Source organism: Vulpes vulpes, chromosome 8, assembly GCF_048418805.1.
Source record: "Vulpes vulpes isolate BD-2025 chromosome 8, VulVul3, whole genome shotgun sequence".
Classification (NCBI taxonomy): Eukaryota; Metazoa; Chordata; class Mammalia; order Carnivora; family Canidae; genus Vulpes; species Vulpes vulpes.
The window spans coordinates 57,027,574-57,048,487 of NC_132787.1; the positions used below are offsets into that span (position 1 = coordinate 57,027,574).

Consider the following 20,914-nt stretch of genomic DNA (forward strand, 5'->3'; position numbering starts at 1 on the left):
CCTGGAGAAGGACAGTTCCTGCAAAGGAGAAGTGGTGTATACAGAGATAGGATCTGCGATGAATTCACATTTTACTAAAATTCTCAAAAAAAGGGAAAATCATTATTCCCAAGGTTCTACCTGAAGAATCTAGTTCTCTCAGCAAAACTTTACATGAATTCAACATTACATAATTAAGAAAAAATAATATGCTGTAAGGGGAAAACTTTCATTTTATTAAAGTCTGTTCAGAGCGCCTTCCCCACAAAATAACGACTACCTGAGTGGCTCACCTCTTCTCCTGAAAGGTAATAAGCTGCAAGCAGGCCTCCAATAAATCGAATGTTGACTTCAAACACAGACACCTCTGAATTCTGTGAAAACATGTTGAAAATATTTACATATACATAAAACTTTATAGTTTTCCATATATTTTCAGTACTTTATACGTTTCTCACAAACACCCTGAGAGAATGTTTTTTCCACTTCCCATACCTTCATTTCTCATGCAACTGCAATCTCATTTCCCATTGTTACTGAAACTCCTCTATTACTGTCACCACAGCTTCCTATTAGCCAAAATCATTTTTATGTATCTTATCTATTATTCTGAAATTATCACAATATTTAATGCTCTTGATTATTCTCTCATGAAAGCCTTCACTTCTTGAATTCTGGAATAGCAGTTTCTCTACTGGGTCCATTTCCTTCTGTTCTAGTTACTACAGCACACTGTCCATTTATATATATATATATTTCTCATGAGTTTTAAATATTTTTCCTCATATACATAAAAACTTAATGTTAAAAGAGGCACCAAAAAATGATAGGATGATGGATCATTCAATTAATAATGTTGAGAAAACTGGATCCTAGGCTAGAAATTAATTTAGATACTCATTTCAGATTATCTGTCTCTCAAAATGAAATATAAATAGTTTAGAAATAAATGTAGAAAAAATTACAACAAAGTAGGAGAAAATGTGACAACATATAAATTTCCTTGACAAAGTAACTATATTGGTAATAAATGATGATAGAAAGACTTGAATTTCCCCAAAATGAAAATTTCCTTAAGAAAAACAATTACAAACAAAATTAAAAGCCAAACAAAAACAGAAGAGAATTTGGCACAAAAATAGCATTAATAACCTTACCAGATAAAGTATATATGTTCATATTTAGATACAGATTTAGATATTGCTGAGAAAAATTCTAATACATGGAAAGAAAAGTAGAAATGGCAGAGAACATGACCAAAGAATCCACAAGATATACACTACAGACTGATATAATGTTCATAACTAAAATGTTTTTAATAAAAATGAAAAGGAAATACAGTATCATCCTGAAGTCTTTCTAACACTAATAGGCAGAACACATAATTTGCTAACACAAGTACATATCTCTGATATAAAATCTTCCACAATATAATGGAATTTTTTAATAACATATCTATCATCCCACCCCACCCACGAAAGGAAAATGCTTTATACTACACTTCATATATTCCCACTACATAGTATATTGCAGGGCACATAGCAGACATTCACTAAATACAGAGAGGCAGTGAAAGAGAGGAGGGCAGGCCTCTATTACTCACTGAAACAATAACCTCCTAACCAGTTCCCCTAATTTCAGCCTTATGCCTCTCCTTACACTCTATTTATTCAGCACCCTGTAGGTAGAGTGAACCTCTTACACCTTTAAGTTACGTTCAGTAATTTTGTGTGCAAACCCTTACTATGACTTTTGGTTACACTCAGAACAAAATAACTGATAAGACCCAACATATTCAGACTCCCCACTATCTGTCTGACATCATCTCCTACCAATAGAAGTCCTCCTGACTCACTGCATTATTACCAAATGGGTCTACTTACTGTTCTAAAATTACCAAACTCACTCCTGTATGTCAATCTTTACACTTTACCTACAGTTCTGTGAACAGGTTTTTCCAAACTCACAATATAGAATGAAGTAAGCCCCCATCACTAATCTCTTTCTGCATCATTTCTTCAATTAATACTTATCATCACATCTGATTGCTTATAATTCTTTATTTGTAAAATTGAGAACTTCCCTCACAAGAGAGACAGAAGAGAAGAGCTCTAAAGGCAGAAGGGAAAGAATGGGACAACAAGCAATATTCAAAGGAGTAACAACTGCGAATCTTCCAAAATTGATAAAAACAAATTCTTAGACTGATGGAATAATATGAGTCCTTTAAAGAATAATCCACACATGTGTTTTGGTAATTGAATTCTAGAAGGTAGGAAAAAAAGATTAAAACAAGGGGAAAACAAGACATATTACCTATGAAAAATTAGACTGATAGCATACTTTCCAATAGTATAACAGAAACAGGAAGACAATGAAACTGTACCTTTCCCAGGTTGAGAAAATAATCAACTTCTCTAATCCTATACTCAACTATAACATCCATTATGATAGAGCCTTATATCCATGTAGCTTCCATTGGGTGTCTTCTTAGAAATGTTACTATATAACAGAGTACTTAGCTAGCCACCACATGTAAAATGGCAACCCCACACTACTTACTTCAATCCTATTTGCTCTCCTAGTTCTTCACAGCACTTATCACCACCTGATATACTATATGTGACTTGAATATTTATTTACTGTTTTTCCTCCCAAAACTAAAGTACAAGCTCAAAGAGCAAGAAGACTCTGTTTTGCTGATTACCGTATCCACAGAAGCCAGAACAATGCCTGTCACAGAGGAGGCATTCAATAAATTCATTCATTTATTCCTCCATTCAGTCAGTCATCCATTCATTCCTCAATTTGAAAGTTTCAAATACAAGTTGGAACCAGCTGGATAATAATTATACATAAGAGGGAGATGAGTAAATTAAAGAATTCTAAGACACTTATATTCTTCAGGATGAGGAAAAACTGATTAAACTTCAATTACGTGTACATATAAAATTTCAAGAACTGCCCCAAAATGAATGGAAATGACAAGTATAAATGTCAATGAAGTGGGGGGGCGGGGGGAAGACATGAAGTAATTTAATTGAGAATAAGGGAAGCAGAAAATAAAAACAATGAAAAATACAATAATATAGGTTGAAAAACAAAGATGGAAGAGCCAACTCCAAATATATGTTATCACAATAAATGCAAATATTCCAAACTTGATAGTTAAAAGACTCCAAGGCTGGATAAAAATAACAAAATCCAAATACACACTATATGCAAAATATACAGCTGTAACATATGACACAGAAAGGTTAAGGGTAAAGGGATGGTAAATGACTGTGCTGATTATTAAGCTTTTTTCCCCTCTCAGGTTCAAATCTATCCTTCTATAGTCTACTTTGGTATACTGGAATTGGAACTCTGCAAATCTATGTCTCATTAGCCAGCTGGCTCCCATATGGGCCCTGCCAACAGGAGGTTTTACAAAGATAATACAAGGCTGCAGGAAGGAGAAAGGACTTCTTCCTTCCAATTTACTTCTGGTTTCTGACAGTGTCAAACCAGCCATCATTCTTTGCCCTGGCAGTGGCACTTGGTTCCACATTACAGTTCCCCTGCCACACACCATTCTCCAAATCAGCCTCACCATGGCCCTTTGAAATACCAACGACCAGCTAGGGATCCTCTCCTCAGAGGTCTGAGTCCCAACTCTAAAAAAGCCCTTTTAAAAGCTCCTAATGTACCAGAAACAGTCCCTAAGTACTAAATTTCAATAATCCCAACTTCTTCCCACTGTTCTCACAGTCCCAAGGAGGTAGATGTTTATTGTTGTTACTACCTCTTGTGATACTACAATGTTCTCTTTTTGCCTTTTCAATTCCTTGTTAATTGGTTAACAATTCTAAACATTAAATCCTCTAATTAAAATAAATGGTATAATTCTGGTTCCTGATTGAGCAAACTGATACAATGATATACTAGCGGATTATAAAGCCTAATAAGCTGACATGTTAATGGACAGGAGTATTTGAGACTGTACAGATGTCAATTCTCTCCAAATTAATCCGTAAATTGAATGCAATTCTCATCAAAATGTCAACAGTACTCCAGAGCTTACAAGAACAAAGAGCTGAGAACTGCTAAGATAATTTCCTAATAGAACAAGATCAGATATCAAGCTTCCTATAAAAATACTGCAGTTAAGACACTTTAAGCCAACAGAAAAGAACTGACTCATATAACTTATGTGGCATGTATAAATAGCAAGGACATAAATGGTTCTAGGATCAACTGATAGTTGCCTCTCTCACCCTTACACACAAGATCAATTTCATATGAATTAAAGACCTAAATGCAAATGCCAAACTTTAAAACATTCAGAACAAAATACAGGAATATTCAATACTCTTCAAGAAGAGTAGGGATTTCTTAAATAAGATGCAAAAAAAAAAAAAATCCTCTAAGGACCACGTAGCCAAACAGGAAAAAAAGGGGGGACTATATCTCTCACACTTCCTTTACACTAAGGTTGGGCTATATGAGTCAGATCTACCCAATGGTATACAAGCAAAATTGGAATAACCAATTCCTATAAACTGTTTTTACAGAAGACTCACATATCTTTCCTCTTTTCTCCAATTAGGAGCTTCATAAGGAACCACCTTGAACCATGAGATTGAAGCTATACACTGAAGTTGACAGAGCAACAAAATAAAGGGCTTCTGAACCTGAACCTGTTGCAGGAGGCCATAGCCAGACTTGCCCTGGAACCATGTTTCATAAACAGTATGACAATGATGTCACTGTTTGGAGCCCTCGGGGCAGGTTCATCAAATTGAGTATGTAATGGAAGCTGTCAAACAAGGTTCAGCCACATTGGTCTAAAATACAAAATCCATGCAGTGTTGGTTGCATTGAAGATGGCACAATCAGAGCTTGCAGTTCATCAGAAGAAAATTCTCCATGTTGACAACCATAGTGGTATCTCAATTGTGGCACTTATTGCTGATGCTAGACTGTTATGTAATTTTGTGCACCAGGAGTGTTTGGATTCCAGATTTGTATTTGACAGATCTCTTCCTATGTCTTGTCTTGTATCACTAATTAGAAGCAAGAACCAAATACTAACACAAATAAATGGCCAGAGACTACATGGTGTTGTACTCTTATTGCTGGTTAAGATGATACGGGCCCTCACATTTTCTAAACTTGTCCATCTGCCAACTATTTTGATGTAAAACCATGCCCACTGGAGCCTGTTCTCAATCAGCTTGTACTTATACTTGGAGAGACATACATCTAGGTTTATGGAGTGCAATTTGAATGAACTGGTTAAACACTTCCTGCAAAACAAGACCTAACTATAAAGAATGTTTCCCCTGGAATTGTTGGTAAAGAGTTCACAACTGATGATGATGATTTATCTCCATTCCTGGAAAGTTTCAAAGACCCCAGAAAAGGGCATAGCCTGCTCAATCTGCTCATGAACCTGCAGGAAAGTCTGAAGAACCAATGGAACATTAAGTCACAAACCAGTCTATATGTGTATTATTAAATATGTAAGAATGTACTGTACTGATGACAATAATCTATACTTTGAACCAAAAGACACAGGGTGGTCTTATGGTATGTTTTAGCAACCAGTCCAAGCAACTTGTCTGAAACCATAGAATGGTGTATATTTTTCTTTGAGAGGGTCTATATAATCATTTTCTAGAAAGTAAGATATCTGCAGTAATGTTTTTATATGAAGAACATAGTGTATTCAAGGTTTTAAAGGCAATTGTGAAATAAAATTGTTTCACCTGCCTATGCATTGTGGGAAAAAAAAAAAAAAGACTAAGTATCCTAAACCAAGCCAACCTTAAACTGCTTACTCTCTGTGCCTAATTACATGAAAGGGAAATAAACATCTATCTTATTTAAGCTATTTTACATTAGATTTTCTGCCACTCACAGGCAAACCTAAATCTAACTGATAATAAAAATTGTCTAACTAATGTATGTTTAAGATGCAATAATAATATTAAAAAAGTAATCCATTTTTGTGTGGTTAGCATCAGAAAAGCATGAGAGAAGAAATAATTATGGATTTAAATCACAACTTGAGTGATGCAGAATCTGCCAGAGAAAAACACATAGTGAAAGAATGACTTCTGACCACAGCAAGAGAAAGAACAGCAAACACTAAAATACTAAAGATAATGAATATGAAAAAATAGTCCATACAACTTGTGAGTGAATACTAGCAATAATGAAAATAATTCCTACCACAATAATAATTACACTTAATGTATACCAGATTATCTCAAATATTCCTTACAATATTGCAATGCAATAGTAATTTTATGACAGGTTTAGAAAAAAATACGGAACTTTCCCAAGTCACACAGTGAGAATGTAGCTGTGCCAGGCTTCAAACTTCAGCCACACCACTTAACAACTATGCCATAATGCTGGAAAGAGGGGCATCAGCCTTGTTATGAAGGCTCATCAAAGCTATACCGGATTATTGAATCTTTAAAAATTAACAAAATGTGGGATGCCTGAGTGGCTCAGTGGTTGGGCGGCTTCCTTTGGCTCAGGTCATGATCCTGGGATCTGGGATCGAGAACCACATTGGGCTCCTGCGAAAAGCCTGCTCTCCCCCTCTGCCTATGTCTCTGCCTCTCTGTTACTCATGAATAAATAAATAAATCTTTAAAAAATATATAAATAAATAAAAATTAACAAAATGCTTATTGTTTATAAAGTAGTTTATGCTTGCCTGGTATTTCTAGTCCTGTGTGGTTTTTTCTTTTTCTGTTACTATTGCTTAACACACTGCCTCAAATGATAAGGTTATGAAAAGTGAAAGGAAGATGGTGAAAAAGAGTATGTATTTTATGCAAAAGTTAAATAACAACTCTAATCTCCAAAGAAGACAGGGAATTTAGGATTTCCTTAAACTGCTGGTATAATGCTCAAAACCACCATGGTTTAGACACTGTCTTTTCATAGCCGATCAAAGAAGTCATCAATTGTATACTCACCACACTGAAATCAAGGTTCTCTTCAATCCATTTTTGCCCATCTCCAAATTCATCATGAAGTCCCATGATATAAAGGGTATCCAAAGCATCTACTATGGTAGCACCCATTTGTGAACTTCCTATATTTTAGGTGAGGGAAAATAACTGTCATTAATAACATGCCCTACATAGAAGGTCTGTTTTAATTTTTTAACATATAAAAAACCAAAGCAGGAGTATAAGGACCAAAAATAATACCCAACATGGGGTTCGCTTTTCCTTAAGAATAATAAACCCTATTCAATATATTTCCCTAAAGATGACATGTTGACAATAGGAAGGTAAAAGAAAACTAAAATTGTAACTCTCCTTCATTTTCTTCCTGGTCACAGCATGAGATATCTACCAACTTAACTAAGTTTAAAAAAAAAGGGGGGGGGATTTATTCAAGAAATGGGGAGGGTAGTTCAAAAAATGTTAAGCTAAGTCATAATACAACCATGCTCTTCTGGTACAAATTCAAAGGAAGGGAAAATATATACTTAGTAATAATCATGAAAGTACAATAGGGCTAGATAATCATAGTACAACAGCAACTATAAGGATCCTTAACAATCAAAAAGTAGGTTAATCATACTGAAAAAGAAAGTGAATATTAAAAAAATATGAGTAAAAAAATCAAAATATGAGTAGAAAAAATCAAAATAATCAAAAAAATCAAAATATAAAGATCTATACCCATCTTTAAGAGAGAGAGAATCTTGAAATTAAAGGAAACAATTCAGGGAGGAAGAAACTAACAAAACTAGCTGATAGCAAAACTAGTCACTGTAAACATATGACAAGAATACAGGTCAATCTTACTAATGAATATAAACTGCAAAATCATGAATATAACCTAAAATAAATCTAAAGCATAGTAAAATAATAAGTAACAAGGAGTGGATGAGTCTTTCCCAACCCCTGGAACACAATTATTTCTATCTTCTGAAAATAAAAATCATCCACACTTGTTACTACCTACATTAAAATGGCTTAATTATTATACTGTCTTCATCAACATGAGTTTATTGTTACCCTGGCCCAGAAAGATAAATGCTGCAAAATAATTTTACTGTTCATTCCAGGAACTTCCTGAAAGACCCATCAACTCTTCGATGCAAACTATCAAATGATGGCTTAAGCCCCAAAACTCTGAACTCCTTACCTCCAAATTCACAGCTTACCAATTCTAAACTGTTGTATTATGGTCCTTACCCAAACATAACCAAGTAGCCCAAACCCCAACTGAAAGGCCCATCTTAACCCAGACTTAAAAATCTCAGTAAATATCCCAACTTTGTCCTTCTCCATTTGACAGGCTACTAAGGCTCTGACAGTTAAGCATTAAACTCCGCATATTTTATCAATAAGTCACATTTGACATTGCTTAGTTACTATTCTTTTCTTTTTCCTTCCATCCCTTTTTCCACTAGGCAAACAGTGCTTTCTTCTGACGCTTTAAAGCTATACAAATTCATTCTTAAAATGTTTGTCCTAAACTTACATCACATTTTCTTCTTCATGTGATTCTAACAATTCTTTTCAACTTATCAATAAGTATTATCTTCCCACTAACAAGACAAACATTCCACCATTCCCGGATGAGTTCCTGGATCTTATCCCCACTTAAGTTCTCTTCATGTTAACAATAACCAGAATGTTTGTTCTGGGTTATTACAGACATACTCTCCTTTTATTTTTCTTTGTTCCTCAGCTTTTTATTATGACAAATATTTTATCAAGCCTTTAGTCCCCCATATAATCCTCTCTCTTCCATGATCACTTAAATATGTATTTCTTTTTATGTTAATAGTATTTCATCCAAAATATTTATCATGCTTATTTTAAAATCCTTAAGAGTGCCTGTTATTATTTCAATTTTTATAGGTAGTTATGCTTCAGTTCTCTACTTATCTATGGAATCCTGGAAGTGCATACTCCTCCATGGTGCTGACAACTCTGGAACAGAGAGAGGCCTGACCCACCTGTTCTATACCAATTCTGGTTAGTTCCACAAAAAGAGGTTTGTACCTGGGCTAAAAAGCCCAAGGAAGAGAAATGTAAAATTGAAGTTCCTGGCTATCACTATGATTATTTACCTAGACTGGATAAAGTTAAAAGATCTAAACTACCCCTTGGTCAAAAGAAGTGAAAAACAATACTGTAGAATATATAAAACATTAATAAAACTTTATTATGAAAACATAGGATTCAACTAATACAGTTCTCAGAAACTCGTAACTTGAAAATTTTATGTTATTTCATAAGAACAAATGAAAATAACTGAATTCATAACATCCTACTAAGGAAGAAAAAATGATAAACTTGAGCAAAAAATAAAAGAATCAGAAAAGTTAAAAGGCAAAAACTAATGAATTAGAAATAAAGAAAATTGTCAAAAATATAAATTCAAGGATAGTTCTATCAGAAGAACTATACAATGACTCTACCCCTAACCAGCGCTTAAAAAGTAGCCAGGGAATACAAAACACAAAATAAAAAGTAAGACTGCATCAACAGAGAAAAACTAAGAAAACTATAAAAAGCCCACTTTACTCATATCTTACCAATAAATTTGAAAAAATGAATGCCACTGATGATTTTCTATGACTATATATTATAGATTTAATATTATATACAGAAACATATAAAATAAAAATGAGATACATTAGATATATAACATATTTTATATATATTAACTGAATATACATATTTTTTTAAATTTTTTTTTAATTTTTATTTATTTATGATAGTCACAGAGAGAGAGAGAGAGAGAGAGAGGCAGAGATACAGGCAGAGGGAGAAGCAGGCTCCATGCACCGGGAGCCTGACGTGGGATTCGATCCCGGGTCTCCAGGATCGCGCCCTGGGCCAAAGGCAGGCGCCAAACCACTGCGCCACCCAGGGATCCCTGAATATACATATTAACTGAATATATGTATGACTGAATTATATAAGAAACATGAAGTCTAAACAAACAAAACAGACCAAGAAGCTGAGGAAACTGAGCAGTTCTCAAAGACCTACCCACCATAAAAGTATCATACTCTGGAAGTTCCATAGAATAGATTCTACTTTAATTTTAAGAACAGTGGGGTGCCTGGGTGGCTCAGTTAGTTAAGCATCTGCCTATGACTCAGGTCATGATCCCAGGGTCCTGGGACTGAGCCTCATGGCAGGCTTACTGCTCAGTATAGGAAGCCTGCTTCTCCCTCTCCCTCTGCCCCAATCCCTGCCCTCGTGCTTGCTCTCTCGCTCGCTCTCTTAAATAAATAAAATATTTTTTAAAAAATGTTTAGAACAGTAACTCCAACATAAATTTTTATAGAACACAGGAAAGGAGAGCTTAGAATTCAATCTATAATTTTACATACCACTGATGCAAAAATCTTAGTAAGAAAAATAAAACGATCTGATCTCCTTTGTGAGCATCATGGAAATATTTAAGAGTAAAATTGTTGAGCCATATGGTAAGTTGATGTTTAACTTTACAAGAGACTGATAAATAGCTCTCCACAGCTTCCATTTTATACACTAAGCAACAATGTAGAAGAGTTCTAGTTGCTCTACCATCCTTGTCAACATTTTTGGTATTGCTGGCCTTTTTAATTTTAGGCATTCTAATGAGTGTGTAGGATATTCATAGTGGCTTGAATTTTAATTTCTCTGGCAACCGTTGTGCTTGTGGCTATTCATAAACCTTCTTTGGTATATAAATCATTTATATATTCTAAATACGTTAGTATGTGTCTGTGTATATCACAAACATTTTCTCCAAGTCTTGTCTTACCTACCTCTTCATTTTCTTAATGTCTTTTGGAGAGCAGAAATTTTTAATTTTTATGAAGTCCAATTATCCAATTTTCTTTTATGGTTTATGCTTTTTGTATTCTAAGAACTCTTTTCTTACCTCAAAGTCACAAAGATTTTCTCCAAAGCTTTCTACCAAAAGTTTTACACTTTTCCCTTTTATGTTTATATCTGTGATCCCTTTTAAGTTAATTTTTATGTACAATGAAGAGTCAAGGTTTGTTATTTTTTTATGGGATATGTAACTCATCCAGCATGATTTATTGGAAAGGCTATCCTTTTACCCACTGAATTACCTGGGCACCTTTGTTGAAAATTAATCATGTTATATATGTGCAGTCCTAGTTCTATTTTTTTCCACTATCTCTATGTTGTCTGTCCTTAATGCTAAATTAAGAAATAAGACTGCATCATTAAGACTGTCCTCATTACTGCAGCTTTACAATAAATATTAAAATCAGGTAATATAAATCCTTCAACTTTGTTCTTCTTTTTAAAATATTATACTATTGCACATGCTTTGCCTTTTCATAGGTTTTAGAGTCAGCCTACCAATTTATACGAAGTCATTATAATTAGATTTCTTTAAATCCAAATATGAATTTTAAAAGAAATGACATCTCAATGGTAGTGAATATTCCAATTCATGAACATGGCATCTCTCCCCATTTATTTAAGTCCCTTGAAATGTCTCTCAATAATCACTTACAGTTTTAAGTGTATAGGTTTTACATGTATTTTGCTAAATCACCTACATGCAGTTCATATTTTTTTATGCTACTGCAAATGATATTTTTAAACTGCATTGTGACTGTTTATTGCTAGTACACAGAAATACAATTTATTTTGTACACTGAACTTGTACCTTATGACCTTATTAAATTTTATTCAATCTAGTACTTTGTTGTCATTGTTCAATGGATTCCTTAAGATTTTCTTCATGGAAAATCTTATTGACAACAAGTAAAGATAGTTGTACTTCTTCATTTCCAATCTTCATATCTCTATTGTCTTTTTCTTGCTTTAATCCACTGGCTAGGACCTCAACCACAATGCTACACAGAAGTAGAAGAGCAGACATTCTTACCTAGTTCATAATCTTAGGGGAATACATCTTGTCTTCCAATATTAAGTATGTGGCAAATTTTTTCCATTTGTTTCATTTTAGAGTGTGTGTGTCCATGTGTTTTAATGCCTTTAAATCAGGCTGAGGAAGTTCCCTTCTATCCACATTTGCTGAGAGCTTTTATCACGGATTGATCTTGAGTGTTGTTAAATGCTTTTTCTGTATCTACTGAAACCACCATATAGGTTTTCTCTCATTCCCTGAATATTTTCAATTACAATGACTAATTTCTGAATATTAAACCAACCATGCAATAGTCATGAAGTATTATTTATTTACATATTGCTGAGTTTGATTTACTAAGATTTGGTTAAAGTGAGCCATGATAAATTTTTTAAAAAGATCAATGAAACCAAGCTTCTAATAGGACCGACAAAGAGAGAAAACATGAATTACTAATATTAGGAATTAAAGGAATTAGGGGAGATTATCTCTACAGCTGCCACAAACATTCAAAAGATAACAAGGCAATACTCCACTCTACACACATAAAATCAACAGCTAGGATGAAATGAACCGATTCCTCAAAAAACACAAACCATCAAAACCCACTCAAGAAGAAATATAGTTGGCCCTTGAAGAACCCTGGGGTTAAGAGGACTGATCTCCAATGCAGTCAAAATCCCACGTGAAATTTTTGAATCCCCAAAAACTTAACCAGCCTACTGTTTACTAGTAGCCTTAGTGATAATAAACAGTTGATTAACACATACTTTGTATGTGCATTATAAACTACATTCTTATAAGATATGTTAGAAAAATGTTATTAATAAAATTGTAAGATTCATATACACACACAAGCACATCCACAACTGAATATTACTCAGCCATCAAAAAGAATGAAATCCTGTCATTTGCTACAACATGGATGAAGCTAGAGGGTATTCAAAATAAGTAAGAGGAAGACAAATACCATATGATTTCACTTCTGTGAAATTTAAGAAACAAAACAGATGAACATATGAGAAAAAGAAAAAGAAGGAAACAAACCATCAAAAATTCTTAATGACAGAGAACAATCTGAGGATTGATGAAGGGAAGAGGGTGGTGGGTGGGCTAGATGGGTGATGGGTATTAAACAGGGCACCTGTGATGAGTACTGGGTGTTTCATTTAAGTGATGAATCACTGAATTCTGCTCATGAAACCAATACTGCACTGTATGTTAGCTAACTAGAACTCAAATAAAAATTTGAAAAAAATCTTAAGAGAAAATGCACTTACACTATTATACTGTATTAAAAAAACACACACACATAAGTGGACCCATGCAGTTCATACCCACGTTGTTCAAGTGTCAACTGTAGGTAAACTGATTGGTCTTTACATCTAGAGAAACTTAATTTGCAGTTTAAAATCCTCCCAGAAAAAAAATTTCCAGATGCAGATGGCTTCCGTGGTTAATTTTACCAACACTGAAGAAGAAAATAAAATCAATGTTTAACAATCTCTTCCAGAAATATGAAGAGCAGAGAACACTTCCAAATTTATTTTATGAAGCCAGTATTACCCTGATACCACAAAACAATGCAAGAAAAATACAAATTACAAAAAAGAATATGAATGCAAAATATAAATATGTGTAAATTCTCAACAAAATATTAGAAGTCATAATCCAGTTAAGTTGGAAATAGCAAAAAGAATTCACACACACACACCTACAGACACATAGATAACACATAGAGAAAAGCACACTTCAAAAAGCACTCCAAAGTAACTCTCTTCCAAATCAAAATGCTTTCTTTTAAATACAAAAAGACCAGGATCCCTGGGTGGCTCAGCAGTTTAGCACCTGTCTTCGGCCCAGGGCGTGATCCTGGGAGTCCCAGGATGGAATCCCACATCAGGCTCTAATGAAACCAAGCTTGGTTTCATGGAGCCGGCTTCTCCCTCTGTCTGTCTCTCTGCCTCTGCCTCTCTCTCTCTCTCTCTCTCATGAATAAATAAAATCTTAAGAAAAAAAAAGTTAAAAAAAATAAATACAAAAAGAGCTATCCATCACAAAATTCTTTTTATTCTCCAAAATATCTCATTCTGGAGAACTCATTCCATTAATCACTATTGGAATAATTAATATCAGTGCTAATTTGTGTCCAGCAACATTTCCTTCTTTGCCCTCACTAGTTCCAGGAGTTTGCCTTAACTGGGTAAAACCAAAGGAATATATGTCATCCTTCTAGGAATGGTATTTGGTTAGAGGATGGGCTCAAAAGCCAATTAGAGACAAGAAACAATGAGTCTTTCGGTGAAGTTTCTAAGAAACCCAAGTGCTCCCTTCACTACAGTGTTCTCTTTTCTACAGATGTGGTAATATGAATATATAAAGCTGAGGCAGCCAGTGTGAAGATATCAACACACAGAGGAAAGACGTAAAGGAAAAGCTTAGCTGGATTCCAATCTATGCTAGGACTTCATTGAGCGATTAAATGTCTTTTAGTTTAAGCCATTTTGAAATGGGTTTTCTGTTATCTACACTTAAAAAATTGTATAATGCCAAGCACTAGCTAGTAGAAGTCAGAGGAACACTGATTTCAGTTACCATATAATTTTTTTCATAATTAAAGCTACTAACATGGGAAAGGACACATATTAAGTTATTTTCCATATAATCTCAAATACTGCAAGTTTCAATACTCGCCTATATGATCCTATATGTTCAATATTCGCCTATATGTTCCATAATAGGCCAGACTTTTAAAGTTCCTTTTAACTCTAAGATTGATTCTGTAAAGGCATACTGAATTTAGGATGTCAAATGAGATACTCAGAACTATTACCCATTGGTTAGATTTCTTCTATTTAAACAAAGAAAAGGTAAAAAATAATAATAAAATAAAAATTAAAAAAATTTTTTTAACTTCCAAGTCATACTAGCAAATATGAAATGCAAAAAGAAGAGAATAAGTGAGAAACGAAGTCTTCGGCTTTGTTTATTAATCCTTTAATAAACTGCATATCTAAAAATATAACAATAAAGGATCCATTCCTACCTAGCTTATTTGGTGGGAAAAAAAAACTGTAACCACTCAAAAGTTTTATTAAAAGATATAAGCACCAAAAAATAAAAAATAAAAATAAAAAAAATAAAAGATATAAGCACCTAACTTTGATTACTGAAAATTCTGCAGACTAAATTTTCACTTTTTCTACCATTTCACTATAATTTTCTTCTCACAATGGATTTTTCCTGTGTTCTGCTATTAATGCTTTTCTGTCTTTAGAATCTACTGAAATAGTGTGGAATGGTGTTTAGAAGAAGGGACCTTGGCACTAGACTGCCTGGATTAGAATCTTGGCTCCATTATTTACTAACTGTGTGATCTGGGGCAAGTTAGTTAACCCTAAATGTGCTTCGATGTCCTCATATGTAAAATGGAAAGAGTAACCACGGCACCTGCCTCTTATAGTTGTTTTAAATGCAAAATAAGTTCATTCACATAAATCTCTAAAACCAGTCCTCAGCATATAGTATATTTATTACTCTGCTTGGGCTGCCATAACACAATATACAGACTAGGAGGCTTAAACAACAGAAATTTATTCTCATAGTTCTAGAGGCTGTAAAAGTCCAAATCAAGGATCCAGATTTTGGTGAAGGCTTGTAGACAGCCATCTTCCTACTATATTCTCATATGACCTTTCCTTGGTGCATGTGCATGAGGAGAGAGGGCTCTGGTATTTCTTCCTCTTAAGGGCTCCAGCCCTATCAATCAATAGGGCCCCACACTTATTACTTCATTTAACTTTATTAACTCCTAAAAGTTCTATCTCCATATATATAATCACTTAAGGGTTGGAGCTTCAACATATAAATTTATGGGGGACACAATTTAGTTCATAGCAGTATGAACTATATAAATACTGTTGATGTTTCTACTAATGTGTATATGACTATTCTTCTAAAGGAAAATATTAGTCTTATTCATAAACCAAGTTATAGAATCCCTAAAGTTACTAATTTCATGCCAGATTAGTATAAAAAAACTTAAAACTTTTTATTGAAATATACTTAATTGCTTTAATTTACATGATGATTCCTCTAAAATGGAGGAACACTGGCAAATATTTGCTTTAACTCAGAATGAAAGGGCTCATTTTATAGAGTCTCCGTTTCCAACTCTAATTTCCTTTAACTTTTAGGATCTCACGGATAACTCTCAGTTTAACCACTAAATCAACTTAATAACCAGCTGGCAAGGACTCAACTTGACAAGAATCTGAACCTACCATACCCCAGTCATCATTTACCGACCTAACCAAAGAGTGACCTACACAGTTTACTTGAAAAAGTCTGACAAAATTAGCACAAATTAAAACTACCTTTCATTAAAAAAAAGAAAGCTATTGTTTTTACACAGAAAAAAAACATTAAGTCAAAACTTCTCCATTAGGATTTTAACAAAACTACATTCAGTTAAGAAATATCGCTTTGCTCACTAAAAGATTTATATTGATTTATAAGGAATGGAATTTTTAGTTACCTGAAAACTCATTTATATTCTGAATTTAATTCAGCAAACAAATCTTCCTTAGACAGCAATTACAATGATTAAATGAAATAATATACGTTATTTACCTACTACCTTGCTTAGGAGTCCTATCTCTTTGATAAATGTTAATACAGTAGATGTTCTGGGAAATAAGGTTTAAAAAAACAAGCAGAAAATTAACATCCAACTCTTATTTTCAGTACACATTTACATTCCAATCCTTTGAAAGGACTCATAGTTCACCAGAGTTTAATATAAAGAAATACTTAGTTGAAGAGAAGACCTAATTTTAATTAACCATTAAATATAATGTTTTTCCCTGCACTAGTATCTCACAATGTGGCATCCACAAAGCAATGGAATTTCTCTATCTGTAACCTTTGCTGAGGAAACATACTTTATTTCATTAAGTGATAGATGTTAACTTAAATATTGTTTTAAAAGATCTCTAGTATCTTCGGTTACCTAAGGGAAAATTTTTTTCCATTATTCCTCCATCCCAACATGTCTCAACTTGGTAGAAATGATCTCTTCAGTCATTTTATTTTTTTACAAAAAATAACATAGCAAAAAACAAATTATAAGAGAATTCATAGCATTAGAAAAAACCTTCCAAATGTCATAAAGAAAAAAGTTGTTATTTAGATTACTGTGGTGGCACTATTTATAATTGGTAAGGATAACTGCACTGCATAAAGTAGTATGTGTGCCTTCCTACCCCATTAATATTTTCTTGCCTTCACCTATCATTACTTAAAAGATACTCATCACATCAAGAAAAATTGAGAATGGGGGAAAGAGATGAAGATTATAAAGAACAGCTTGATAATTCTCAAGATTTATCCTTGGGTTAAGTAAATTAACTCACTCAATTTTTAAACCGAGAAGTTTAACGAGTGGAGTAAACTCAAGAGAGGTAGAAAGTTGAAGTGAACTCAAGATGAACACAGCTCTTCCCCAGATCTCCATCCACATGCACATTAATCTTTCCCCTGGAACCGTGAATGTACAGCATAACCTGCTCACCCTACCAACCAAATCACCCTGGGTGTGTGATGGTTTTTTGTATATACCAAAGCATTACTGCTCTCATTTGCATCTCCTCCTCCTCTGTACTGTGAGGAGTATGAAAACTGTGTCAAAGAAAAATTACAAATAGGTACCTAACTTCCTTGATGTTAAAGAAAAAAAAAAATGCAGAGACACCTGGGTGGCTCAGTGGTTGAGCATCTGCCTTCGGCTCAGGGCATGATCCCGGGTCCAGGGATCAAGTCCCACATCGTGCTCCCTGTGAGGAGCCTGCTTCTCCCTCAACCTATGTCTCTGCCTCTCTCTGTGTGTCTCTGATGAATAAATAAAATCTTTAAAAAAAAAAAAAAAGCTTCAAAATACTCAGGTAAATGACTACAGTGTCTGTATATAAATAGAAAGTCTACCACATCCCCTGTATATTCCAAAGCAACTATCACTAAATCTTGAAAAAATCTTAAATCACTAAAACTTGCAAGAAAAATAAGTAAATATGTGCTACAAAGTTATAATTCAAAATATTCAGGTTTTAGAAAGTACTCAAAAAGTTAGATTCTGTTTTAAAGATGGAGATAGAAAATGGATATAGTAATGGATATATAATTAGAAGTAAACTTACCAAATATATTAGTGGAGTGTCCTTTCTTTGCAATAGGTCTGAGTTCATTATGTCCCCAACCATACATCCTATAATTATCCCAGGCATGTTTCATCATCTGAGAAGGGAAAAATTATAATCCATCAATTTACATTACTTACAGACTGTTAATTCATCTATCTAGATCATCTATCACTATAGCCTTGCCCATTCTCCTGTATCTTCTACATTAGGATACTATTCTATCAACATTCGTTTATCAGTGAAGATAACACATATATCCATGTTTAACCTCAGTCTACACAACAGAAAAAAACTTGGCTTGCAAGTTGTAGTTTGCCAATCCCTGACCTAATCAAAGTGAGTAGGTACCTGTGATTCAAGTAGCAGCAATCAAGTCTCTTTTTGCATACTGTGAGAGACACTAGAAGACAAAGGGACTCTCATTTGGAACCTCAAGGTCTACATAATATATCATCTTGAAGCTGATGGGAGCTAACACTAACCCAATATGGAGAAACTAAACAACAAAAGGACAGAGGTGCATATTATTGACAACAACATCCACAAATGTGGACTTAGCCAAGCTTGAAGCCCTAGTTTAGAGCCACTAAGCTAGCATTTTTTTTATATCAAATAGTTTGAATTGCACTTCTCACACCCCAAGGAGCTCCAAGCTACACAATAGCAGAGTAATTATATAACAGTTGAATTATTTAATAGTGGACTGTGGTATATCAAGAATCTATTCAATTAACAGTATTCATTAAAATATCCTGACTTGTAACTGAAAACTAATATATCTCAAAAACACAGATTCAAAATTCCTTAATGAAAATTAGCATTATAGAGAGGATACTATGTAATGATCAAGTACAGTTTAACCTAGGAATTTACGACTAATTTAACATTCAAAAACCAAACCAATATAATTCAGAATAAAATAAAAGGAAAAACATCACACAATCATTTTTATAGAGGTAGACAAAGCACTTGACAAGATTCAACACCATTCATGATAAAAATTCTCTGTAAACTACAAGGAAATGTCTATAACCTAAAAAAGGGGGATCCTCAAAGAACCTACAGCTAACTTAAATACTTAATAGTACCAGACTGAATGCTTAACTCCCTAAAGTTGAGAATAAATCAAGTACATCCATTCTCACCACTTATTTTCAACAGTGTACTAGAAGTCCAGTGTAACAAGGTAAGAAAAAGAAATAAAAGATAGAAAAATCAGAAAGGAACAAAGAAAGTTTACCTCTGTTCAATGAGCACATTATTATATGTATAAGGAGAATCCTAAATAATCTAAAACAAAAAAAAATCCACTCAAACTAATAAGGGGACTTCAATTATGTAACAGGGAAACAAGTTCAGAAAACTAAACTCAAATATATTTCTATACGCCAGTAAAAACAGAAATGGAAATTTTTAAAAATTCCATTTATCAAAAAACATGAAATATTTCAGAATAAATAGGACAATATGTACAAGAATTATATTCTGGGAACTATAAAACACTGTTGAGAAATTAAAGAAAATCTATGTGGAAACATGTAACATGTTCATTGAACACTGAATATTGTTAAGGTAATTCTTCCCAATTCATCTACACATTCAATAAAACCCAATTAAAATCCAACAACCTTCTATTTTCATAAAGAAGCTAATTCTAGAAATTAGGCAAAGAACCCAAAAATGCCAAAACAATTTTTAAAAAGAACAAAGTTGGAGGATTTTAACCTGCAGTCAGAGTTTACTATAAGTTAAAGATTTTAATACAGTGTCCTACTGGCATTAGGGGGTTGGCATACAAACAAATGGAATAGGTCTGAGTCCAGAATGAGACTTAACATCTACTGATTTAGTCATTTGATTTTGAACAACAGTGCCAAAGTAATTCAATAGGAAAGGATAATCTTTTCAACAAATGATGCCGAAACAACTAGAAAGCCCTAGGGGCAAAAACTGAAGCACAGCCCTTACTTCAAACAATAAACAAAAAATTAACTGGCAACAGATCACAGACTAATATGTCAAAATTAAAACAAGTGCCCACACAAATACTTGTACACAAATGTTCATAGCAACTTTATTCATAATAGCCAAAAACTGGAACAAATGTTGACAAATGTTTAACAGGTGAATAATAAATTATGGTATACCGATATCACAAATACTATTAAGAAAAAAATGATCTTTACGTGCAATCTACATAGATGAATCTCAAAAAAATTATGCCGACCAAATGCCCAGACACAAAATATCACATACTTTCATACTTTATGATTCCATTTGATTGAAACTCTAGGAAAGACAAATCTAATCTATAATGACTGTAAGATCAGTGGTTGCCTAGGACCAAGGAATCAGATGGACTGATAGAAAGGGGCACAAGAAAAACATTTTGAGATTATAAACATATTCACATCTTGGTAACAGTTGTTGTTATACAGGTATATAGATCTGTCGACACCCATTAACAAGCAGTACTTTTAAAATACGTATTTTATTTTATACATATATCTCAATAAAGCTCAATTTTTTAAAAAAAATCCAATAGTCTGCCATATTTTCCCGCTCTCCTGAGGCAATTAAACTCTTTCACCTATTTTTTTCTATTTACCACTATATTTTGAAATATGGTTTATAGTGTTATTTCTTGATTCTTAAAGGTTTAGGTACATACTATATTTCCCTATAGTTAAGATAATTTAGCTCTTTTATATGCCACACCTCCACATATACTTCCTCACATATATTTCTCTGGCCCACATCCTCCCAATATAATTAGCAACATGTTTTTCTTATATTTATTATATTACTGTATGCAACTTTTGCTTTTCCTGCTTTTAATTACTTGTCTGAGGGCTTGGGTT

General features: G+C 33.6%; 1 protein-coding gene across 1 annotated transcript in view; it reads right to left on the minus strand.

Annotated features, from left to right (window-relative positions):
- MAN1A2 (mannosidase alpha class 1A member 2) overlaps nt 1–20,914 on the minus strand; it is a 182,208-nt gene that overhangs the window by 113,254 nt on the left and 48,040 nt on the right. Inside the window, exons 3-5 of the mRNA XM_072766782.1 lie at nt 18,051–18,147; nt 6,957–7,075; nt 273–353 (exon numbers count right to left, since the gene is read on the minus strand). Of these exons, the coding sequence (XP_072622883.1) occupies nt 273–353; nt 6,957–7,075; nt 18,051–18,147 (297 nt within the window). The remainder of the gene's footprint in view (nt 1–272; nt 354–6,956; nt 7,076–18,050; nt 18,148–20,914) is intronic.